General features: G+C 43.8%; 1 protein-coding gene across 1 annotated transcript in view; it reads right to left on the bottom strand.

Moving 5' to 3' along the window:
- The window catches only part of KCNJ4 (potassium inwardly rectifying channel subfamily J member 4), a 187,130-nt gene that overhangs the window by 23,217 nt on the left and 137,213 nt on the right, over positions 1-26,700 (bottom strand). The window contains exon 2 of the mRNA XM_040359524.1: positions 15,064-15,685. Coding sequence (XP_040215458.1) covers positions 15,064-15,083 — 20 coding nt within the window. The 5' untranslated portion in view covers positions 15,084-15,685. The remainder of the gene's footprint in view (positions 1-15,063; positions 15,686-26,700) is intronic.

The following is a 26,700-nucleotide window of genomic DNA, read 5'->3' as shown; positions in this document are numbered from 1 at the left end:
ATGTACTTTCTTGCCTTTGTTGTTGTGCTGTTTTGTTTTTAGGTATAAAAACTACTAATCAGTAGCTTTTAACAGAATTTTTTTTTCTCTTTAAATTAGGTACTGCTTTTGAAAATACTGTACATTTCTAGAGCGCAACATTATTGCCTCCAATGAATCCAATCTTCACTCAATAAAAAGAGATGCTAGAATCTTCACCATCGGACCCTTCTAGGTGTTCTGGATACCTGCATCTAGCATCTACCCACTGTCTGCTGAGGCTACCCTCTAAGCACCAGTGTGTCCCTTCAGGACTGTGGGTGAAGCAACAGTAGACAGCTGGGAGGTTCAGCCATCTAACATACCCAGAAGTATTGCGTTGTGTAAATTATATTGGTACCTCTAAGGTCTCCTTCACACCATGTCTAGTGACCTGCATTTTGCTGTACTGGATAGATGCGGATCAACACATATAAACAAATAGAAAAAATACTGCGCCATCTCATAGAGGTTAATAATAAAGCCGCTAACACAGCAAAAGAGATCAAAAGTTGCTAGTAAAACATAGGTGGAAAAAGTGTAGCGCTAACAGTGAATCAATTGTGATAAAACAATCTAAATTGTATTGTGCAACACCACATGTGAACTAATGGTATCGGTGATAATTAAAGTCCATAAATCCTTGACTGGATAAATGAATTGAATCAAACTATGTTGAAAGACGTTCAATAACTGGATAAATAAACAAAATCCAATGGTGAGAAGTCCACCACCACTTATGACAAGGGCTTACCGGATGGATTGGACCCAGAAAGGCATATACCTACTAGGCCAATCAAGCTTTGTTAAAGATGATACACTGAAGAGGGTACACTATACACGTCTTGCGATTCGGTATTATTGAAAAAGAGACCTCAGGCAGACAATTCAGGAACGGTTCCCAGCAAGCAGCGATATTCAACAGATCACAAGGAGGGCATATCGATGAGTATGTAAAAGAAAAAGTGGGGCGCACATAGCATAATTCCGTAAAAATCAATATTTTAAAATGAGAGTAACTCACATTTTGCAATGATAAACCGAGCTCATAAAATTAGGGTAGCAGGAACAACAGTAGTACATCCCGACATGTTTCGTTACAATAAGAACTTCATCTTGTGATCTGTTGAATATCGCTGCTTGCTGGGAACCGTTCCTGAATTGTCTGCCTGAGGTCTCTTTTTCAATAATACCGAATCGCACGACGTGTATAGTCGGATTATCCCATCGTGTGTACACAAATCCGTCAGACTAAAATCCAAAGTACAAACACGCATGCTCAGAACCAATGCTAAACATCAGACAACAATAACAAAAGTTGCCCAAAGGGTGGTAGTAAAGAGCTTAAAAACCATGTGGTTTGGTGTATGTTGGCTGAAAATGTTCTGCCATCTGTATGCAGAACAAGTTCATGGACAACGCCCTTCAGACAAAAATCCACGGATTTGTTTGATGGAAGTCCGATCGTGTGTATAAGGCCCCGTACACACGACCGAACATGTCTGCTGAAACTGGTCCGCAGACCAGTTTCAGCGGACATGTTCGGTCGTCTGTACGTCCGACCGGACAATTTTTCAGCGGATCGGACAGGTTTCCAGCGGACAAATGTTTCTTAGCATGCTAAGAAACATGTCTGCTGGAAGCCTGTCCGTCGGACATGTTCGGTCGTCTGTACAGACTCACCGGACATGTCCGCTCGGCCAAAAGCCCTCGCATGCGTCTAAGTGATTCGACGCATGCGTGGAAGCATTGACCTTCCAGGGCCGCGCACGTCGCCGCGTCAGCGTCATGGCGACGGCGCGGCCACGTCACCGCGTATCGTTTCCGCGCGGATTTCTGTTTGATGGTGTGTACAACCATCAGACAGAAATCTCTGAGCGGACATGTCCGATGAAAATGGTCCGGCGGACCGTTTTCATGGAACAGTCCGTCCGTGTGTACGAGGCCTAAGGCTTAAGCTGTTCTGAGTGTCTTCCCAGCCCGGGATTTCCCACTGGAATACAGGGCTGTGGAGGCATATATTTAGTGAAGTAAGATATAAATAATAATACGGCCCATAGTGAAACATAGGGTTAATAAACTGTGCATAACCACCAAGAGTTCACTATGAATGTAAAAGTGTGGCACTATTAAAGCAGATTGTGGACTGGCAGGTCCACTCACCCAGCCTTTGGCAATGTAGACTTGTGTCTGTGATGACAGGAGATGACCTGCTCATTCAGAGCACTTGGAGCCAGTCGGAGGCAAGAATAGTAACTCCGGTCCTGCTCTGGGTCTGGAGCGATAGCCGCTCGTCCGGTCTGGTCTCTGTAGCAGCAACTCAGCATGCCTTTCTCAAGATGGATACCACGGTTCTCAAGAAGTCCAGTGAGCATGTGCAGACGTGCAAAGTTGCATCAAGCGTGACGTCAGAGCGTCACTTACGTGGTGTCGTGACAGTCGACATGTTTCGCCCAATCAGCATGAGCTTCTTCCGGGAGCTCTCTAGGAACCCTGATTTAAGGAGGGGAACTGGGATATAAGATGTAACACTATTGACTCTGGGGAATGCAGTGGACTATGATGTAAAGAAGGACTCAGATTGTAGGGGGACATTGGGGCACATTCACAAATGCTTTGATTTCTGAAGAGTAATCCGCAAACAAATCACTCTTCATAGAGCATTTTAGAGGTGTTGAGGAGGCGTTGTATGCCTCCATGCCACCTGCTTTAACCCCTTGAACACCACACTGCACACGGTTGCAGGGTGCTTGCAGAGTGCCATCATTCACTTGAATGGGCCATAGTCAGTGGGTGCTACACCTGCTGAAAGCAAAAAAGGGTATAATTGCAGCTGCGACATGTGAACATGCTCCGCCGCTGCCTCTACAGCTAAAAGGTGGTAGAGGGGTGGTGAAAGAATGTCTCAACTGCAGAGTTTTGCTGCCCTTCAACCACTAGGGTAAACAATTAAGGGCCAGATTCTCGTCCAGCGGCGTATCTCTGCGGCGGAGTAACGTATCCGATTTACGTTACGCCGCCGCAACTTAGATGGGCAAGTGCTGTATTCTCAAAGCACTTGCTCCGTAAGTTGCGGCGGCGCAGCGTAAATCGGCCGGCGTAAGCCCGCCTAATTAAAATTTGGATCAGGGGGGCGTGTTTTATGTAAATGTACTGTGACCCGACGTGATTGACGTTTTTCCTGAACGGCACATGCGCCGTCCGTGGAATTTCCCAGTGTGCATTGCTCCAAAGTACGCCGCAAGGACGTCATTGGTTTCGACGTGAACGTAAATGACGTCCAGCCCCATTCACGGACGACTTACGCGAACGACGTAACTTTTTCAAATTTCGACGCGGGAACGACGGCCATACTTAACATTGTTACGCCGCACATATGCCGCCATATAGCAGGGGTAACTATACGCCGGGAAAAGCCTAATGTAAATGGCGTAACTTTACTGCGTCGGCCGGGCGTACGTTCGGGAATTTGCGTATCTACCTAATTTGCATACTCTACGCGGAATTCGACGGAAGCGCCACCTAGCGGCCAGCGTAAAAATGCAGTTACGATCCGACGGCGTAAGAGACTTACGCCTGTCGGATCTAACAGATATCTATGCGAAACTGATTCTAAGAATCAGGCGCATAGATACGACGGGCCAGACGCAGAAATACGACGGCGTATCTGGAGATACGCTGTCGTATCTCCTCTAAGAATCTGGGCCTAAATGTTTTAACAAGTTAAAAAAATTGTGCGTGTGTGTATATATACACTTGTGTTTGAGCTTTGGGGTGCACATCCTAATGCAATAGGTTGATCACACATATTTTATATATATGTATATATATACACACACCCCAGAGCGTCCCAGAGAGAGCCAGGAAAAGTCCTGTTAGGGGTTTATACGTCTCCCAGGCTCCTCTCATACACATTCAGGGATCTCTGATCTACGATCCAGTTCGGATATTGGTCCTCTCCCCCAGGCTAATTTAAAGCAGAGGTCCACCCAAATTTTTTTTCAAAGCCAGCAGCTACAAATACTGCAGCTGCTGACTTTTAAAAAATAGACACTTACCTGTCCAGCACGCCCACGATGTCGGCAGCCGAGGCCGAGCAATCGCTTGTCTCTCGGCTGCCCCTGCCACCACCCTTGGTGAGGGAATCAGGAAGGGAATTGTTGCGGCTTAACTGCCCGGTTTCCTACTACGCATTCGTGAGTCGCGCGGCGCATCATTAATAGTTCCCGCTGTCTCCTGGAACCAGTGTGTTTCCCAGAAGACAGCTGGGGGTGACGCGAAGGGGCGTGACTCCCGGGGAAGGCTATTCTCAGAAGCGGGTGTAAATACCTGTATTATACAGGTATCTGCACCCCTTCACCCTGAAAGGTGCCGAATGTGACACCGGAGAGGGGGAGGGTTCCAAAAAGCGGAGGTTCAATTTTTGTGTGGAACTCCGCTTTAAGCTCAGCTGAGACAGACAGCCAGTACTCTCTGCCTGGGAAACTCAGACAACATTGGTCTGTGAGAGAAAAAGGTTGGCTAAAGCTATCAAGCTGCATATGTGGAAGCTGGCAAGCTGTAGGTTTGCTCAGCCTGGTAGTTAGGGCCTGTATTTTGTAGAGTTAGTGCCGAGACACGGCTAGGGTTTTGTTTTGCTCTTTTTTTGTTCTGTTTGTTTCTTGAAACACAGCACAGCACCTGTATATAAAAGACTTGTATATACTGTATCACAAATAAACACTGCACTGTTTGTCACTACCTCACTGGATTTGGTATCTGTGCCTGGAAGACTGCTTATCCCAGGGAACTTTGTACCTGCTACCTGTCCCCCAGCTGTAGTAAGTTACTACTTAACCACTTGAGACCCGCGCTATTGACAAAAGACGTCAACAGCGCGGCTCTCAAGTGCCAACTGGACGTCTCTGGACGTCTTTTTAAAAGCATTACCCGCGCGCGCCTCTGGGGTGCGCGCAGCGGGTAAACACTGTCCCGGCGCATCGCTGGGGAGCCGATGCGTGTACCTGGCGGCCGCGATGTCCGCCGGGTACACGCGATCGTCGGTTACACAGCAGGGATGTGGAGCTCTGTGTGTAAACACAGAGCTCCACGTGCTGTCAGAGGAGAGGAGACCGATCTGTGTCCCTTGTAAATAGGGACACAGCATCGGTCACCTCCCCCAGTCACCTCCCCCCACACAGTTAGAACACACCCAGGCTACACATTTAACCCCTTCCTCACCCCTAGTGTTAACCCCTTCCCTGCCAGTCACATTTATACAGTAATTAGTGCATTTTTATAGCACTGATTCGCTGTATAAATGTGAATGGTCCCAAATTGTTGTCGAAAGTGTCCGATACGTCCGCCGCAATATCGCAGTCCCAATAAAAATCGCAGATCACCACCATTACTAGTAAAAAAAAAAAAAAATCATAATTCTGTCCCCTATTTTGTAGGCGCTATAACTTTTACAAAAATACGTCGAAAAATACGTATCGGCCTTAACTGAGAAAAAAAATCAAATACCACCAAAATAAAGCTCTATTTGTGGGGAAAAAAGGACGTCAATTTTGTTTGGGAGCCACGTTTCACGACCACGCAAAAGTCAGTTAAAGCAACGCAGTGCCGGAAGCTGAAATTTCGCCTGGGAACGAAGGGGGTTTATGTGCCCAGTAAGCAAGTGGTTAAAGGGCCAATACCTAGAGTGACTAAACATGGAGTAAATCCTCAAATAATTGGTGTTATCTAACGCTGCACAACAGCAAGTCAACGCTATTGCACAAGAGCAAACAAAGGCGCGGTGCCAACAGATTGGTGCTGTACAGGAGCAATCGCACAGGCTGTTTGAACAGCTAGCCACTAGGGGTGTTGAAAATGATCGCCACATCGATGCATTGAGATTATACCCTTCCTGATTCTGCATCGATGTGGTATTCAGCAATAATCGATTGTGAATGACGTCATTGCGGCCCCTCCCCCCCCGCACAGCAATGTCTTTGCTGGAATGTAGTGCTGCCGATCGGCTGGCTGCGCCTGGCGCTGTCCCCTCCTCAACACACACAATATAGCCTCGTTGCTGCCTGCACCCACGCTCTCCCCCTCCTCTGGGATTTGTAGCTCTGGACACTGGTCATCTTCCCGATGGGCGGTGCCGTGCCGCACAAGGAGCTGAGACAGAGACACACAGATCACTGCACGGAGCTGACACTGCAGCTGTTTTAACATCCGTGGGATGAGGCATAAATTTGGCTTCTGGAAACGAGCAGCAAGGAGAGGAGGGGGGGATGGGGGTGCTCCGGAGGTGAGAGATAAGCCTGTCATGCTTGATATATGGGTGAGTGTAGAGGTGGCACATCCCCCCCCCCCTTACCTGCTGCAGCTATCCTGTGTGTGTGTACTGTGTGCAGGAGCAACCTTACGCCGAAAAAGCCTAACGTAAACGACGTAACAAAAGAGCGCCGGGCATACGTATGTTTGTGAATCGGCGTATCTACCTAATTAGCATATTCATCGTGTATTTTGACGGAAGCGCCACCTAGCGGCCAGCGTAAATATGCAGCCTAAGATACGACGGTGTAAGACACTTACGCCAGTCGGATCTTAGGATCTTAGGGAAATCTATGCGTAACTGATTCTATGAATCAGGCGCATAGATACGATGCCGCAACTCAGAGATCTCCTACCTGAATCCGGCCCTAAAGTGCTAAATTTAAAGGCTAATATGCAAGTTATTGTCCTAAAAAGTGTTTGGGGACCTGGGTCCTGTCCCAGGGGACATGTATCAATGCAAAAAAAAGTTTTAAAAACGGCTGTTTTTTCGGGAGCAGTGAATTTAATAATGCTAAAAGTCAAACAATAAAAGTGAAATATTCTTTTACGTTTCATACCTGGGGGGGGGTGTAAAGTTAGCATGTGAAATAGCACATGTTTCCCATACTTAGAACTGTCCCTGCACAAAGTGTCATTTCTGAAAGAAAAAAGAGTCTTTTAAAACCGGACTTGCGGCTATAATGAATTGTCGGCTCTGGCAATTCAGAGAGAATTCATTCATAAAAATAAAAAAATTGCGTGGGGGTCCCCCCAAATTCCATTACCAGGCCCTTCAGGTCTGGACTGGATATTAAGGGGAACCCCGCCGTCAATTTAAAAAACAAAATGAAGTGGGGTTCCCCCAAATAATTGGTCATACTCTCAGTGCACTGCTGAGAGCCTGAGCCAGCTGCTCCCACCCCCTCCACAGCTCAACGCTCCAGTGAGCATTAAAGGGGCAGAACAGAGAGCTATTACTGATTGTCACAGACTCTTTGCTCAGGAAAGACTGGAAACCGAGTGATCAACGCCCTTCAATTGCTCAGTTCTTAGTCTTATGCCGCCTACACACGATCGTTTTTCGGCATGAAAAAAAACAACGTTTTTCAGCATATCCAAAAAACTATGTTTTTCCAACTTCATCATTAAAAACGATGTTGCCCACACACCATCGTTTTTGAAAAATGATGAACAACACGTACGACGGCACTCTAAAGGGGAAGTTCTATTCGCCTTTGGGCTGCTTTTAGCTGATTCCTTGTTAGTAAAAGACTATACGCGCTTTTTGGTCTGTTACAGCGTGATGAATGTGCTTACTTCATTATGAATGGTAGTTTTACCTGAACGAGCGCTCCCGTCTCATAACTTGTTTCTGGGCATGCGCGGGTTTAAAATATCGTTTTTGCCCACACACGATGATTTTCAACAACACGAAAAATTACATTTTAAGAAGCCGAAAAACGATGTGAAGCCTACACACGATCATTTTAAATTACGTTTTTAAAAAAGTCTTTTTTTTTCATGCAAAAAAACGATCGTGTGTACGTGGCATTAGAGGCGGTGGGGGAAAGATGCAGCATTGTACTGAAGCTGCATCCACCTACAGTAGGTGAGTATGTACTGTATGTTTGTTTTTTTCAAAACCCTGAACTTCTCTTTCAAGTCTTTTATAATGTAACTTTTCCATTCAGTTCTCAGAATTTTGTTTAATATAGTCGGTATGCAAGTGGCAATAACACTTTTATTCAGGATCTGTCTCACACTGAAAGGTATCTTGTAATTATACTCATAAAACACATCCATCTTTTCAAATGTTTTTAATCATTTGAAAGCATAATATTTCCATAGAAACGGTGTCATATTATTTGATTCTCAATTGTTCCTGTATTTTGAGAAGATCTACATGTAATTGGTATGCATTTTGTATCCTTGCTCTAATTTAACCTTTTTCAGAAAGGATATAATGTCAATAAAAGTAAATAGAAAACAAACTAAAAGAACAATAAAAAGCTCAGCTAACCTTTTAATGTTTCCAACTTAGAAACTGATTTTAAAGAGAACACTGTATAGCCACGCATGCGCATTTGAAAAATATAACTTGTATTAAATTGGCTCTACATAACTTGAAAGTGGAAATGCATGTCGACAGTGGCAAAGAAGGAACAGCAGTTGTGTTGCATGTCCTGGGCATTAGCTAAGGTAATACTTTGAGGTTAGGTGGGGTTTCCCCGCATCCAATTTGCATAGCAGGAGAATGTGACTGGCTCTCTTTGGAGCCGGTTCACATATATCCACAGCAGGTCCGGTGCCTTCTAAAGGAAAAACAAGTGCTTTTTTTGGTCCGTTTCAGGTCCGAATTCAGACTTTTGATGAAACTTAGCAGATAGAACTTGAACCTTGAAATCTTAAGTAGATAAGTTAGACCGCTGGATTTGTAGGAGGAGTCTGGGGCTATATAGCTCTCCTTCCCTGTCGGGTCCAGTGTTGGCTCAGTTTCCTGGTTCACCCCCACCCACCCACACAGTTCCCCCAAATAACTTCCTTTTTTTTCCATTCTTCATACATTTCATACATTTAGGGTATGCCCTCTTTTTAGGTATACTGACCATCCAGGCCAAGGCGCACCTCAGGTCTTGGTAAGTTAGGAGTTATTGTTTCGATATGAAGACTCTGCCTACAATTAAACTTTTTTACTCACATGAAAAGTAGAGTGGTCTTCTTGTAAAACTGTATTTCTGAGCCTTCTTGAAAGTATCAATAATTTGTTCCTGAATCTCTTGTAATGTTGTTAATCTGTCCCTAACAGTATAAATGCGATAGGAGATATAGGGCCAAATCCACAAAGATCCGGCGTAACTTAATTTTTTCCATTTAAGTTACACTGCCTTAAAATTTCTACCTAAGTGCCCAAACCACAAAGCACTTACCTAGAAATTTTGGGCTGTGTAACTTAAATTTTGCCGGCGCAAGGCGTTCCTATTTACATGGGGGCGATTCCCATTTAAATTAGGCGCGCTCCCGCGCCGGCCGTCCTGCGCATGCTCGTGACGTCATTTTCCCGACGTGCATAGCGCGAAATTACGTTACGCCGAGCTTTGTGGATTGCGACGGGTCAATAAAGTTGCGTCGGGAAAAAAAAAGATACGGCGCGAAAAAAAAAATCAAATTAAAAAAAAAATCACATCGCTGGACAGAAAGGTCTATTTTTACAAGGTGTACTAACTTTACACTTTGTAAAAGCAGCCCTAATTTTGCGTTTGCAAACTAAAACTTACGGAGAAAAAACTAAGCTGAAAAGCTTCGTGGATCTCCGTAAGTGCTAATTTGCATACCCGAGGCAGCATTTTGACACAAAATGCCCCCAGCGGCGGATGCGGTACTGCATCCTAAGATCCGGCAGTGTAAGTCCCTTACACATGCCGGATCTTCTGCCTAACTATGGAAAACTGATTCTGTGGATCAGTTCCATAGTTAGGAACAGGGATACGACGGCGTAACAGCACTTACGCCGTCGTATCCCTTTTGTGGATTTGGCCCATAGAGATCAGGAATAAAAAATGTTTAAAATAAAGGGTTTTGGAAATCTAGCTATGTATAGAATTGTTATAAGCAAACTCTGCTGTAGGAATATAGTCCACCCAGTCATCCTGATGATAACTGACAAAACATCAAAGGTACTGCTTCATAGTTTGATTGGTCCTCTCGATTTCACCATTAGACTGAAGATGAAAAGTAGAGGACAGAATAATTGTTACACCTAAAGCCGAGCAAAAGCTTTTCCAAAATTTAGAGAAATGTTAGAGAAAGGGATAAACTAAAGCGCTAGCCAACAGTGAAAAATGACTGGTGTACAAACAAAATGCTGCTCAAATCTAATATGTGCTAACAACAAAACAAGGGTATGAAAATTGGGTGATGAGCGCAAACTGAAATAGTGAAAGAAAACAATGTAGCAATATTACAGTGATCACAATCTATATTAAGAGGTCATATATGTGATATATGTCACAAGCAACCACAGAAAAAAAACAGTGATGAAGTCACGTGATGTGACGCAGCGCATTAGGTTTTAGACGTGACCGGAAGTGACGTGTTACCCCGACCGTCCACCGGAAGTGCCTATGTTTGGCGTTTTTTAAACCGTTTTTCATGTAAGCAAGTTTTTAGCTTCATAAAACCATTTGAGCTTTACATGTTTCACGATGAGAGTTTGTATTTCTTTACTCCATCTATGATTCACTCATGGTTGTCATGGTGAGCTGACCTTATCGTTTTGAGGACCGGGACTGCTTCCATCTACAGAGGACGTTCCAGATCCCATTCCAGTGGCCCAAGGAATTCGTTCAGGCGCATTTTCTACTGTCTGGAGGTAATCGCTCTGTGAGCTCAATATCTGTGAAGACCTTCCCAGATTGTTGCAGCATTATCTATTGGCAGAAGTTTTTGAATTAGTTGTTATACTAACTTGTGCACTTACTCAATTTTGGACTTTTTTCCTTATTTTTGTTTTTTTATTGAAAGGACTATTTTCACTGTTTGTTTCCTGTGGTTGTTTGTGACATATATCACATATATGACCTCTTAATATAGATTGTGATCACTGTAATATTGCTACATTGTTTTCTTTCACTATTTCAGTTTGCGCTCATCACCCAATTTTCATGTACTCTGTTAGACACCACATCATCAGGAATTCCATGTAGTTTAAAGACCATCAACTCCTCAGTTTGTTCAGCAGAGGGTACCCCTTTAACAGGTATAAAATGAGCCATCTTAGTGAGATAGTCGATGACTACCAAGATAGTGGTCGCCTCTTTCTAAGGTGGACAGACCATGGTCTTGATGAAACAGAGAGTGGTTGTGGTAACCCCAAAGGAGAAGATCAGGGTGTCTTTCTGTGTACACAGGTCAGATATGGGGTCACATACAGTACTGTGCAAAAGTTTTAGGTAGTTGTAAAAAAATGCTCTAAATTAAGACCAACAAACAGGTCACCAAAGGGAATGTGATAAACGTTCTTCTGTCTTAGAATCCACAAAATGCCCAGCAAGTTGAGAGCCATCTACCTGAACAGATTCAGGTACAAGGAGGCCACTTGCTTGAGTCCAAATGCTGTTCTTGTACTCAGGGTTAATGTGCTTAGGAAGATGATTGAGAAATGATTAAGAATTATTCGAGACTCAAGAATGTCTTCAAGCTTGTGACCCCTAGGAAGTTTTCCTGGTTGTCTGGTTCCTGATAACCAAGTCTAAAGCTTCTGCTTCCATGATAAAAGGTAGTTCAGGATCATGATGTACTAATAGTGATGCAGTCTGTGCCTCTGATGAACACACAAAGGCCATCCCTTTCATTGTCAGCTGCATAGTTGATGCTCTCACCTTAAAGAAGTTTCTTATGAATTTTCTGTAAAAGTTGGCAAATCCAACAAACCGTTGCACCTGATGGTGCTTGGGCACCCATGAATGGTCCCAGACATCAATATTCTATCACTGCTGCTGCTGTGCCAGTAAGGTATGAAACAAAGCTTCCAGGACATTGGGGAACTTAAGTCCATAGTAGCGGCCTGTCATTATAGTGAACAGGGCCGACGGCCACACTTAGCCACTGGGGGCCACTATGAATGGCAACAGAAATCGTAACATTTCTGTTGTTACAATTTGCATCAGACTTAATCACTTGTGTGAATGTAGACTTACTGAGAATGCAGCTTCTATATCTTTTAATCCTTGCCTGTGTTTCAGTTTACATTAATACTATGACCGCTACCCCTAGTTTTCTATTTCAGGGTGTTTTTTTTTCCATAGGTGCTGCATCCTATGGAGTCATGCTTGCATGCAGGGACTAGAGTTGTGTCTCCCTACACTATGTGCATCAATAGAATCACACAGATCAAAAGCCTAGGATAGAAGGCTGGGGGGACGACAGAAGAGCATGGGGGGGACTCAACAGCTATGGCCTGGGAGTTTCTCACTTCTCACTTCTGCCTAATCTTGTCCAATAAGGGGGGCACCGAACTGATTCTTTGCCCCGGGTGAAATAATTTCTAGCTTCCCCACTGGTACTGCCTATAAGAGTACCAGTACCAGCCGTTCTATTCTAATAAAGTAGAACGGCTAGTGAAAGGGGAGAGGGGGCTTGGGTGGCGGTGCAGGAGTTGTCCGGCCGCCATGGGAGAGACCTGTCAAAGTGGGCCAGTCTGGATGAAGTCCAGGGTCAAATTTCTGTCCCAGTCCAGCACTGATTAGAGAGATATTACCCTTCTAACCTGAACCCTGCGTACACCATTTTCATATGGCATAACTCTGTACTGTTTTGACACCTCCGGTCTAATGGAGTGTAAAAAAGGGGCCACCACCGAAATGCCTTGACATCTAGGCCCCGTGGAAAAAACAGATTAATAAAAATATGCGCTAGAAGGCAGAAGGATGATATCAGCATTTATTTTTATTTATGTAAAACCTTTATCCCAAAAGGAAAAAAGACTGTTGTAATGGCTTATAAAGCGTATGCTGGAGTGTGGTTTCACGTTTCACTTTTATTTAATTTGCCAATACATGTAATACTCCCCTTCCACAGACTGGCAATGCTGCTGCTGTCCAAATGTGCCACCTGTTCTCATTCAGAGTGTGGGGCACTCCAATACAGTAAATGTGTTATAATCAACAAGTTTTGACACAGCCTAGCTTCCACCAACATTATCGTAACTAAAATATCTGCTTCTGTCTGGGAAGTAAGGTGGTTTACAAGTAGTTTGCCCCTTTTTTCTAATGAAATATGTTTTTGGTACAAAGCATTATTTTATTGCAGCACTAAAATTTACATACAAAAAGTAAAAAAAAAAATCTGCAAAAAAAGGGAAGAAAGTGATAAAGAAATATCTGTTAAGGAGGGGCTACATACTTGTTTAAAACAAAAATATTGTTTCAGGAACAGGGTTGATTTACTGGAGAATGCAAAATCTGGTGCAGCTGTGCATAGAAACCAATCAGCTTCCAGTTTTTTTGTCAAAGCTTAACCACGTAAGGACCGAGCCTCTTTCTGAGATTTGGTATTTACAAGTTAAACATTTTTTTTGCTAGAAAACCCCAAATATTGTATATATTTTTTTCTAACACCCTAGAGAATAAAATGGTGGTCATTGCAATACTTTTTGTCACACCATATTTGCGCAGCTGTTTTACAAGCGCACTTTTTTTTTAAAGAAATTTTTTTTTTTAATTAAAAAATAAGACAACGATAAAGTTAGCCCAATTTTTTTTATATTGTGAAAGATAATGTTACGCCTAGTAAATTGATACCCAACATGTCACACTTCAAAGCTGCGCCCGCTCATGGAATGTCTTTTAAAAAAAAAATGTCCCTTTAAGAGCATTGGGCGGAAGTGACATTTTGACGTCGATTCCGCCCTTCAATGATATGGAGACAGGTTTGGGCCATCTTCCTCTCACTTGTCTCTATGTCAGCCCAGGAAGCAGACCCAATCGCCTCCGGCATTCCTGACAGCTCCGGAAAGCAGCGGAGGGCACCGGAGAGCAGCGGGAGAGGGGCCCCTCTCCTGCCGCCAATAAAAGTGATCTTGCGACGAATCCACCGCAGACAACTTTTATCTAAAATCAGACTGTCCCATGAAGAAGAGGATACTGGGGTTATGGTAGCTAGCTAGAAGCTAGTTGGCTACCATGCACAGCTGCACCAGATTTTGCACTCTACATGTGCTGCGCCAATGGGGCATATAAGTTATATAGATTGTTTCCCTAACCATTTTTCTATGGATGTTTATGTTTAGTCAACATGCTGCCATCTAGTGACCTTTTGTGTTAATGCATTTGTTTTCCATGTTTTTTCCCTGATGTTATGACATACTTCCTTTCTATGTAATGCTCCACCCCTTCTTCCTGTGATTATACTTCCTGTGTAATAGCTGAAGCTAACAGGCCACATGTAACAGGGCACATGTATTCTGCATAGTAAGCTACAGACAATATCATCTTTTGACCACATAAGTACCACAACCTATTTATCTGTTGTATCCTGTCATCTGCTGTAACCCGATGTTCAGAATAGAATCTGTACTTGGTGAGTTCAAGCTATCGAATGAGGATTGTCCTCAGTGATTATATCTGCTTATACAGGCCAGACATAGAGGTCTCACAAGGGATAGATCGCTTCACAACAATAGGAGTCAGAATATGCCAGTTTCAGTAAATCAACACCATTGTTTTCTCCATCGATTATATGGTGAGAGCTGCACTCTCCCTACAAAACCAACACTGCTTTTTTGACAGGTCAGTCCTGCAAGGTGCAGGGCAGGGCCTGGCACAGCAAAGGAAGGAGAGGTTCCGATCCCAGCTGCATATTTTCCCCAGCACAACATGGAGTGACTCTCCTGCTCCAATCAATTGACTGATCTACAAATCCTTACATAAAACAATAACATAAATATACTCAAAAGATCTCACTAAACATATTGTACCCTACACATTTCCCTTCAGTTTCAAACATAACATAGATAGTATTCATCTGGGTATGCCTCAGGGCCTTTGCTGTTTTGCATTTTCTTGAAGGTATGAAGTCTAGCTCCAACTGAGCTGTTTTTAACATGACAGTACCCCCCTTAAAATAATAGCAAACCTCATTCAGATGGCCATAGAAGCCATGGATTGTAAAATGATACCAGTCTGGCTCCCCCTGTTGTATTTTACCTGGATGTTGCATTTATTTTATAAAGGATTTTTTGACGGTTATGTGCATTCTTACCTGCTACGAACTGTGTCCATTGTTGTTTCAACAGTTCCGTTCCATCAGACAGACACCGAAATCTTGTAGAACAAGGCACTCCTTAGCTCAGTCCAGCTTGCGTAACCATCCAAGATCCATCTGAAGACATCACTGTAGATTGAAAATCCTGATACATTTTTGTAAGCCGTGATTCTCCAAGATCATATCTTTGGATATTTGTTTCACAAAGACACTTTTTGTGTTTGTAAATTTACATAAAACTTCTTTTGTAAGATAAAAAAAATGGTTGGAGAGTTGAGATTTTGAAGTTTGTAGCTTTTGGGCTAGGCTCGATTTTTGGACACAATCCTGATCTGGTCAGCTTTTGAAGTAAACTTGTGATCTGACATCTGAAATCCTAAAAGCTCCATTATAGAATCTTTACCGTTCCCATCACAGATGCCCAGAAATCTATTGGTTATTCTTGATTTTAAAAATATATATATATATTTCTACAACAGCTCCTTCAATGTGGCACAATTTGTCCTTTGTGGTTCATGAAATGTTGACATTAATGTTCTTTGTGGAAAAGTATTGGGGTATCACATGTAGCTAGCAGCAGAGTCTTTAGCCACCCCCTGGTTGACAATCCACGCTCTCACTGTTGGGAAAAGAAAAAAGAAAAATAGCAACAGATAAAAGAAACAGCAAGCCAAATCCTTTGGAAAACCATCTGCTGTAATGTGCACAGAGGGGAAAGTGGGTTATTTTTATCTGTTTCTTCATATTTCAGTTGCATAATAATTATTGATAGACATTACTGCATATGCATATGGATATTAAAGACTGGTAGAAAATCTGCCTGTTCAGTATAATTTGAAATTACTGAGTACCAGAAGTCTTTAAAACACATTTCAGTAACATTTTTAACAAAACTCCATCATTAGGCCCCTTTCCAATCAGGTCTGCCAGTCAGTTTTTCAGGCAGACCTATTTGGACACTCCATTCAGCCCTATGGAGAAGCTGACACCCACTGCTATGCAATCCGATCCGCTAAATCCAGATCCGTTGATCGGATCGGATGAAAATGGACAGGCGGTCTGTTTTCATCCGATCTCTCCATAGAGTAGGCGTTGTGACGTCACCCGCGGCCATCACGCTTTTTCCTCTGTTTACATGCTGATTTATCCGGCACCAGGACTTTGGTGCCGTTTTTGTAAGTTTTTTTCATTTTATTCATATTAAAATGCCTTTTTATAAGGAGAGAGCACTATGTACATGCTCTTTATTTCCACATGACCGCCTGGTATTTGGATATAAGCTGTTCCTGTGGTTCCTGGCTTCAACTGGATTCTCTTGTATTAGTGCCCGCAGGCATATGTGCTTATGACCCTCTATCATCTTAGGGTCCTAGATGTGAGGTTAGCGGCCATTTGTTTACCATTGGTGGAGGTTCATTACACCTGCGGGATCACCTGTGTGTCTTTTGAGTATTAGCACTTTTTTCCTCACGGATGGTGTATATCAGGGCTCAAAATTTCAAGTCCTGAGCTACTAGCCAGGCCTCAAGAGTTACTCGCCACCAGTTGCCCCACCTAATTCATACACTGCCCTGCGCCTAACTGCACCCGTAAACACGCCCTCGTAGATTATCTCATGGAATGACAATGTTTTATGCAGAATCAAGTTACAAAATTAAATATTACCAACAACAACTTCAACAAAATGGGACAGGGCACTGGGGGCAGACCAGAGGGACAGGGCACTGGGGGCAGACCAGAGGGACAGGGCACTGGGGGCAGACCAGACCTTTTATTCAGGCTGGCAGAGAGGAGAGGAGCTGCAGCACATGGGGAGGGAGTACAATCCAGCGCTGAGATCCACACAACTGCACAGCCATTGACACCATAGCACAGCGCACACTGACAGCGCACAGCACACATTGAGACCAGTCTGTTCACAGTGCTCAGGCTGAACTGTTGGACTCTTACATAGAGCACAAGGAGAATAAAACGGCACAAACTAGAAGGCTGCCGCTCTCATGTCAGGGCAACTTTCAGTGAGCGCTGCACCGGAGTGGTAATTTTTGCAATCCTCCACCTCACTCATTACTTTCTGCTCTCCAGCTACATTGGTCGGGGCCCGGGGGAGGGGGGCAGGCTCAGAGAGGTCATACTGTTAGGTCCCATGGCTTAATGAGAATTGTAAGGAGAGCACCTGTGTACTGCTCTGCCTGTGCGCGGCTCACCAGACTACCTTTCCCGAGCATGCACCTTTCCTCTTCGGCCGCCAATCTCATCGGGACTCTAAGGCCCCATACACACGGGAGGATTTATCCGCGGATATGGTCCAGCGGACCGTTTCCACGGATAAATCCTCTCGAGGATTTCCGCTGATTTCTATGCGATGGAGTGTACTCACCATCGCATTGAAATCCGCGCCGAAATCCTCTGGCGATGACGTGTCGCGCCGTCGCCGCGATTATGACGCGGCGTCGTGCGCGACGCTGTCATATAAGGAATTCCACGCATGCGTCGAATCATTACGACGCATGCGGGGGATCCCTTCGGAATCCCACTGGAATAAAGAGCAACAGAGACACCTTTAGACAACTTTTATATAGCAGCATTTTCACTCTGGGGGTAGGGTAGTATTAGACGCACTAGTAGATTTAGATGCACTGGCAAAACCAGGTACCCCCTCCCCTGGAGGGGGGGGGGGCAAAAAAGCAGAGCTCAGCTTCCCATTTTGGGTGATGCTCCTCTTTAAGGTACATTTCAAGTCAAAAAACATATTTTGTATTTTATTTTTGATATAGTAGGATAAGAAAATAGAATGGGCAGGCACACACATGAAATTGACTCTCACAGTGACACTGACAGCAGTGTGCAGTAGTACAGATGATGATGACACCTCACTGACATGATACATATCACCTCCTGAGTCACAGTCACAGTTTTTCTCCATTCCCTTCAGTCCAAACAGCACTGACAGTCCTGCTCCCGGCTTGCCTTGCTCCTGTCTTGCAGACCTGGGTACAAAGCTCCAGCCACTCCATTTAGCTTCCTTGCACAATGATATCACATTTACCTGCTCCCACCACGCCCGCGCCACCTGAACACACTGTAGCAGACACTCAAATGGTCTCGGCTGGCAGACATATTGGGCCAGATTCACAGTAGAAATATGCCGGCGTATCTATTTTCAAATTTGCCGCGTCGTATCTTTAGTTTGAATTCTCAAACCAAGATACGACGGCTTTAGGCTTCGATCCGACAGGCGTACGGCTTTGTACGCTTTCGGATCGTAGGTGTAATACTTCGGCGCCCGCTGGGTGGAGTTTGCGTCGTTTTCCGCGTCGGGTATGCTAATTAGCTGTTTACGGCGATCCACGAAGGTACGCGCATTCGTCGCATTCTCTTAGGTCGTCGCTAGTCGGCTTTTCCCGGCTATCTAGCTATCTAGTTACGGCTGCTATTTCATGGCTTAGATTTAGACTGCCCATGTTAAAGTATGGCTGTCGTTCCTGCGTCGAATTAATTAATTTTTTGCGTAAGTCGTCCGTGAATAGGAAAGGACGTAACGCACGTCGCCATTCAAAAGATTACGTCGATGCGAAGTCATTTCGCGCAAAGCACGGCGGGAAATTTCAAAACAGAGCATGCGCAGTACGTTCGACGCGGGAACGCGCCTAATTTAAATGATACACTCCCCATTTGAATTAGGCGGGCTTGCGCCGGAGGGATTTACGCTATGCCGCCGCAACTTTACAGGCAAGTGCTTTGTGAATCAAGCACTTGCGCTTAAAACTTGCAGCGGTGTAACGTAAATGGGATATGTTAGACCGCCGCAAATGTACCTGAATCTGGTCCATTGTTTATTGGCAACCTTTTCCTGTCACTGGCATTTATTGGCAGGAGAAAAATGCCTGTTCTTTACTGGCTGCCAATAAAAATACTGACGGTTGGCAACACTGGTTTTAGGGACATTTTTTGGGCTCGATTTTCAAAACATAGTCCACCAGCTTTAAAAGTAAACCATACTGCAATCTTTCAGAACAAGAAAGTACTAAATAGAGAACAGGGGCATTTGGAGGACATTCTTCTTTTTTAAATTGAATAGAAAGCAACACCATTCTTAAAAGGGCAGCGACATTAGGAACAGCAAAGCTAATTAGAAACTAGAAAAATAAAAAAATATATACAAGAAACAGCAAAATAAAACAGTTAGGGGCAAAGAGAGCAGCATTTAAAATTGACAAACATAGGAGAAATTAATACAAAGTGTTCGCTGAATGAGATGGAGAGGAGGGGTGATGGCGTCATGAGCTCCACTCCATCTAATCAGAGAGCTCCTTGTATTCATTAAAAAAATACAAGGCATTCTGTGAATGGCAGCAGCGTCGACCAAGTGATCATTGTGTAGAGGGGATGCCCCTTGGCACAGTACCTGGGAGATACTGACGAGATACTGACTACCATGAGGATTGTCATCTTCCCCAGCGACCTCTTAGGTACATACTTACAGTACATTTGTCAAAGTTGGAACAATGTAAGTACGCAATAAAGATATTGGGAGTCAGGCTTTAAATATGGAAGTCTGCCGGGAAACATATTTTCAAGATAACTGTGCTGCCTAAGCCAGTGTAGTGTTGGGCTTTCACAGCTCCCTCACCAGAGAGGGAGCAACACTATAGGAACAGCTGAGTGTTCTTTTTAGTAATTCTTATGTTAAAGTGGAGTTTCCATCCCAAAAATATGTTTTCATTATTGTGCTCATTAGACCTAAAAAAGTAAAAAAAAAAAAAATTTGTTTTACTCATCTGGAAATGCCTGTTGCTATGCGGTCCCACAAAATCTGCCTTAGAAATCACCTAGGATTCTGACATCATCTCCCTCTAATGCTCCTGGGAAATGTGTGTCATCATTTCCCAGGATGCAATGCGCTGTCCAATTATCGCTCCCCATCCAAGACTTCCAGGAAGTAAGTGCTTGTAGGCTTCACAATGCCCACGAGCAAAATGACAACAGTGTGGACATAGTTTTATAAACTATCTTTTTTGAATATCTATGCGTATCGGCGGCGGATTGTAAAATAGTAAGTGACCGGATTTATATTATAAAAATGCAGGATGAAAGGACATACATTTAAAAAATGCTAATTGTGGTTGGAACTCCGCTTTAAAAATGGCTAATGTGACATGGCCTTTAGTTCTGGTGATGTGCTGGATGTCCCCTATAATGCCCTCCAGGTATTGGACTCTGTGACTGTTCCATAGGCGTTCAAAGCCTAGTGTATTAGGGTGTGCCCTCCAAAGCTCAAATCCCAGCGAACGATGGGTGTGGCCAAATTGTGTTTACAGTGTGAAGGGCTTAAAAGGGACCTGGTTAAATAAAACAAAATCCTTCCTGTGGGTTAGCTGCACTTTGTCATAGACTTCTATCATGTCTTGTGGTTTTGGTGTACTTTCTGAAACCAAAAATTGAAAGTGTGGTTTTGGTGAACTTCCGGAAAGCGCATAACATTTTTGGGACATAATAGAAGTCTATGGCAAAGCAAAGCTAACCCACACGAAAACAAGGCAGTGAATACTAGCACATTATGGCTTAAACCACTTGGAGACAATTTTTTTTTAACCACTTGCTGACCTGATCACGCAGATATACGGCTGCGGAAGCGTGCCTGCGGGTCGGGCGGACTTAATGTCCGCCGGTGACCCGTGATCACCTATTACAGAGGCAGAATGGGGAACTGCCTTTGTAAACAAGGAGATTCCCCACTCTGAGAGGGGACATGTCGGAGGTCTAATGTCCTACAGTTAGAACACGCTGAGGGAACACAGTTAACCCCTTGATCGCCCCCTAGTGTTAGCCCTTCTCTGCCAGTGTCATTTTTACATTGATCAGTGCATTTTTATAGCACTAATCAATGTCACTGGTCCCCAAAAAGTGTAATTTGGGTTTATATTTGTCTGCCACCATGTCGCAGTCCCGCTAAAAATTACAGATCGCCAGTAAAGATAATAATTTAAAAAAAGTCCCTAAATCCATCACATAGTTTGTAGATGCAATAACTTTTGCACAAACCAATCAATATACGCCTGTTGCGATTTTTTTACCAAATAAATGTAGAAGAATATATATCGGCCCGAAACTAATAAATAAATTCCTTTTTTTTATATATTTTTTTTGGGATATGTATTACAGCAAAAAGTAAAAAAATATGTTAATGTTAATTGTTTGCTTATAGTGCAAAAAATAAAAACCGCAGAGGTGATCAAATACCACCATAAGAAAGCTCTATATGTGGAAAAAAAAGGACGTAAATTTGGTTTGGGTACAGCGTTGCACAACCATGCAATTGTCAGTTAAAGCGACGTAGTGCCGTATCGCCAAAAATGGCCTGGTGATTAAGGGGGCAAATCCTTCCACGGCTGAAGTGGTTAAAGAAGGTGTAGGCTTTAGATAATACATTAATAATTTATTTCAAAAGCCTCCCAAAAATCTTACAGTGGCACAGATCGCCGAGTACTTTTGTCGTGCATACTGTCATTAAAGTAACATTTTAAATTTGACACATCACATTACAATATGACTTGTAACACCTCCCTAACTTATCTAGCATGGCAGATTTTAAAATCTCCTGGTGACGCACAAAAAGAGCTAACAGCTGTTGCCAACTTGCATTTTGTTACAAACACACACTTGGGCCTCACTATGCAATGACATGTTGGCAGGTAAGGGGGCTCTTGTAGGAATAAAGAAAATGGCTGCATATGCAAGATAGCAATGATTTAGCACACGCTTAATTGTTATCCTGAAGTCATCAACAACTGCAGGTTAGTAAATTGGAGCTCATGAATGTGTATCTGCCCCAATCAAAAAGAAAAAAAAAAAAAATAGTTTAAAAATGTTTAATGGAAAACGAATGTGTTAAATAAGAAATACTTACAATTCGCTTGTGCTTTCATAATAATGCACTCTTTTAAGATGCACAATTAAAAAAAAAAAACTTTGTGAAATAAGAATATGCATAAAGTGCTAAGGGAGCCTCCTCATACCTTTTAAACATCATCATGCATGCCCTCAAAAACTTATGGTGTTCCAATCTACAAGCTTTGATATTTTCTGGAAGTATTAAAGACTGTTTCATCCCATCCTATACCTTTTTTTATCATAGTGATGGATGCAGATGGATGGGGGGATGAGCTTGTCTTTGACACCCAGAAAATGCCAAAGCTTGTACAATTAGGCTACTTTCACACCGATGGGCTTTGCAGGTGCTATAGCGCTAAAAATAGCACCTGCAAAGCGCCCTAAAATGGCCTCTCCTATCACTCCAGTGTGAAAGCCCTATTCCATTAGGGTGTGCAGCCCAAAACTCAAACACATAAAGAATGAAGAAGGACATCTGGTTACAAAGGATGGGGAGATGGCAAAGATATTGCATTTATTCTTCTCCTCAGTCTTCAGGAGGGAATCGGGAGGCTTCAGTAACCAAAACGGCAGTGTTTATCCTCATGACACATCACAGGAAGTATCGTAAATGGATGGATGAAAAAACTGACATATGATACGCTGGTGTGAAAGGGCCCTAAGGAAAAAAGGAAAATGGGAAGTAAGGAGCACCCGGCATCCAAAGGAATACAAGTTTGATGGTAGATTAAAAGGTATTTATTGACAGTAATGACAAGTACATCATGCCAACATGTGATGGACTTGTCGTTACTGTCAATAAACACCTTTAATCTACATTTAAAATTATATTCCTTTGGACACTGGGCTCAGGCAAATGGGAAAAGTCCTTGATGCTTACATTTCAATAATCTATTTAGTTAATCTGGGTCCAGCTACACAAAACAGATGGTACAATACCCAACCATTGTACATATTCCTATCCTTTACTAAGTAACATAGGCCATTCTTCTTACAACAATATTTTAAGGACTGGAAGAGACTGGCCAACTCCTAGCTATGGCTGCAAAATCACAGGGTGGATTCCTCTAACATTACTGACATAAATACTGCAGAAGGTGCACTTACTCATACCTATTCTGAAATTTTACCAACCTTTCAGTAGTTTTTTGGAGGATCTCTTTTTCTCCTAAGGTAAATTTTAATCCAGCTGATGTATTCATTTGTTGTCAGATAGCAATCCCATGATTAAGTCTGTGTGACGAAACATGTCGGGGGCGTGGCTGTACAGCAATCATCATCTTTGACGTGTGAAGTGCTACGTCAAACTAGGAAGTGGAAACTCGAGATTCTAAGACCAAGGAGGGGGTGAGATTATACGGGTCCGCCGTGACCGCAGTTCACCACTGATTGAGAGATTTGAAAACTTGCTGTGATTTTCAGTTTTGCTGGCTTTTAATTTTCGGAATGTGAGTGCAAATGTTGAAGAGTGTTTTAAAGTGTTTTATTAAACTGGTTTAAGCATTATTACACTAGTGGAGCACTTTTTTTATTTACATGTGGAGAGATCCCTCACAAAACACATTGGATTTTGGACTATCGTTTAACCATTGGTGTGGTTTAAAAGCACCATGAAAGTGCTAGGCATTAAAATCTGGTGAGTGAGTTTTTTGAGGGGAGTGGAATCACTGAAACACATTGGTGTGGTGGATGATTTAAAAAGATTGGAAAAGACTTCCCTGGATTACTTTATGGACTTTCATTATATACAGGGCCGGACTGGCCCACCAGGATAGCGGGATAATTCCCGGTAGGCTGCCTGTTCTGGGGCTGCTTTGAGCTCCGGCTGACTGCAGAGCTCCGCTCCCTCATTCTCTCTCTTCTATGTGTCACGCGGTGTGTGAGAGCTGGGCTGGCTGTGTCTGTGTTTGGCTGTGCAGTAGGAAAGTCCCGCCCCCCTAAACAGGCTTGTGTGATAGTAGATGGAACACGGATTGAATCAGTGTTTCGCCTATCACACAAGCCTGTCTAGGGGGGCGGGACCTTCCTACTGCAAAGCAGACATGAGACTTGTAATATGCAGCACAGCGCTGTGAGCTTCAGCTGCTGCCTCCACAGTAACTTTTCCCAGCTTCCGCTGCCCCTCTTCCTCTGCCACATGAAAGGCAGAACAATGGTTCTTTCATCTGTGCACATCTTTCAGTTGCTGCTTCTCTCCAAGAGAATCCCCTCCCACGTGGGCAGGGCCAGAACTGCCTCTCCTTCCATAATCTTTGGGGAACTGGTCTGGAGGTAAGTGAGAGGGGGGGTGGGGTGAGTGAGACTAGGGGGAGGGGCCAGCAAACAGCAGCAGGAAGGAATGGCATGGATCCTCAGAGGAAGGTAAGGTGCTTTATAATGTGTGACTGTACACTCACTTATTACAAGGCCTGCACCTAATAGGGACCATCTAGAGATAGAGGAGGGAGGAGATGATCAGAGAAGGGGACATAAGGACAGAGCAGGGGGAAAGAGAGATGGGGGCAGTTAGAGATTACATAGGGGCAGACAGAGCAAAGGGGATGGAACAAAACAAGACATCAATGAGGCCCCTTTCACATGGGACAGACTCTGCTTTGCTCAGCAGGGCATCTGTCTGCTGACTGCCCACTGAGCAGAGCAAGAGGATAACCGATCCGCGTCTGCTCCATTGATGCCAAGTGGACACACACAGCCCACACTGCTCTATGGGCAGTCGGATATAAACGGACCGATTGTCTGTTTATACCCGACTGGCATCCTTCCTGATCCACCCACACAGAGGGTAATGGATCCCCCTTCAGTTTGTTTTTGTTGGGTCAGATTGAAGGTAGGTGGATGTAAATAGACAAAAGTTCCTTTACATCCACCACTCCATAGAGGACAATGGAGGACTGATCAGGTCTGCCTGAAAAACTGACAGGTGGACACGGTTGGACCCTTCTTGTGAAAGTGCCTAAAGTGAAATGTGTCAAGAATTCTATATATATTGTGACAACACATCTATAGTAGGTAAAAAATTTAAAGGCTGTGCCAATATAGGTGTAGCGCCTGTGTACTTTCGTACAGGTGCTATATTTAAATTTAGTGGGGGAATGAGAGAGTTATGTTGCTCTCATTCCTTAATTTGTTAAATTTGGCTGTCGCCAAATCTGGATTTGTCCTGTGGGTCAGTCTGTGCTCCAGAGATGCAGTCTCATCTCTGGGCGGCAGGTGGCACCAGAGGGGTCCAGGCGGAGCCGCTTCTTCCCAGCAGCCAATGAGAGAAGTTGGACCTCGCTGTGCATGCTGGGAGGGGTATTTCTGTGGCGGAGGCCGTTGTTTGGGGTTCTTTGCGGGTTCCGGGTGCGGCACCCACCTTTAGGGTGTGCGCACATCACGGGCCCCACCACTATGGACTACCAGGCCGGGCTTGCGTGCTACGCAGAGTTTCTGACTCTTGGCTCTCATTGCCCGGAGCAACTGGTGCTGCCAGGGGATCCCAGTAACTTACTGGGTTCCCACACCTATTGAGAAGATCCCAAGCTGGGTGCTGTTCGGTGGGGGATCGGTCTAAGGGGAAACCCGGAGGCAGGTGATCCAACAGGGCTTGAACAAACCATCGGGATCTGGGTGACCGGACACTGACAGGTCGCATTCAAACTGTCAGTCGGTGACCCAAAAGACATACTGGGAGGATTTGCTCTATCGTTCTAACTCTCAAGCACTAGGCCTGTGGCAGAGGTCTCACCTGGACATCCAAATTTAATTAGAGCTAAGTCGGTGGCAGAGACTTGTTCCTCTCAGAAGTTCTAAGTGGCACTCTGGCTGCCAGGCCTGTGAGAGAGGTCTGTCCAGGGGCACTTTACCCACTCCGGACTGGAGTGGCGACGTAGACGAATACAATTGCTAAAGGGCAGGACTGCCTTTACTATCCATAGCCTGATTCTGTGAAGTTTCTCTTCCTTCACCAACCTACTTAAAGTTGACATGTTGGTCGTGTTTGGCCAGAGAATAAAGCATTGAAAACGTCAACCAACGGTTCTGGACATTCTATTATTGCTCTCAGTACTGCCATAACCCCTAGACACAGTATAGAGGTAACTTAAATACGCCGATCCCAAATCTAACCAGCGGCTCCTCCGGGGGTAGCGCTACATAGGAATTATGTGAAAATTATAATTAAACAGTTCCACCGATAACAAATTGCATTGAAGGTTGACATACAGGGACTGAAATGCCAAAAACAGTCCACAAAAATGAAAATACATCCCACTTGCATCCATCTATGATCTCCATTGGACATTATTCATTTGATCATCAGTGTTCATTGGTTTGTGTGGTGATATTATTTAACACAATTTCACGGTGTGATTTGCCAAATGTGAATTATTGGGGTTTACTTTGTGATTACCCTTTTAGCATATTAACTTTCACATTATTGGACATTTTTGTTTATGTTTCTATTTTTAAAATTTTCATTTTTGTGGACTGTTTTTGGCATTTCAGCACCTGGATGTCAACCTTCAATGCAATTTGTTATCGGTGGAATTGTTTAATTATAATTTTCACATAATTCAAATATTGGCACAGCCTTTAAATTTTTTATCTAGTTATTGTATGTTATTCCAACAGTGCTGCTGCCTTTCACTTGATTGTTATTTTTGTTTTCGATTATCTGAGCGCAGTTTTTCTTTTGTTTATACATCTCCCTCCTGCCCCCCGCACTGTGTCCACTTACCATCCCCCTATACCGTACCATCC

This window comes from Rana temporaria, chromosome 7, assembly GCF_905171775.1.
Source record: "Rana temporaria chromosome 7, aRanTem1.1, whole genome shotgun sequence".
Classification (NCBI taxonomy): Eukaryota; Metazoa; Chordata; class Amphibia; order Anura; family Ranidae; genus Rana; species Rana temporaria.
This window is presented reverse-complemented; position numbering and strand designations above follow the sequence as displayed.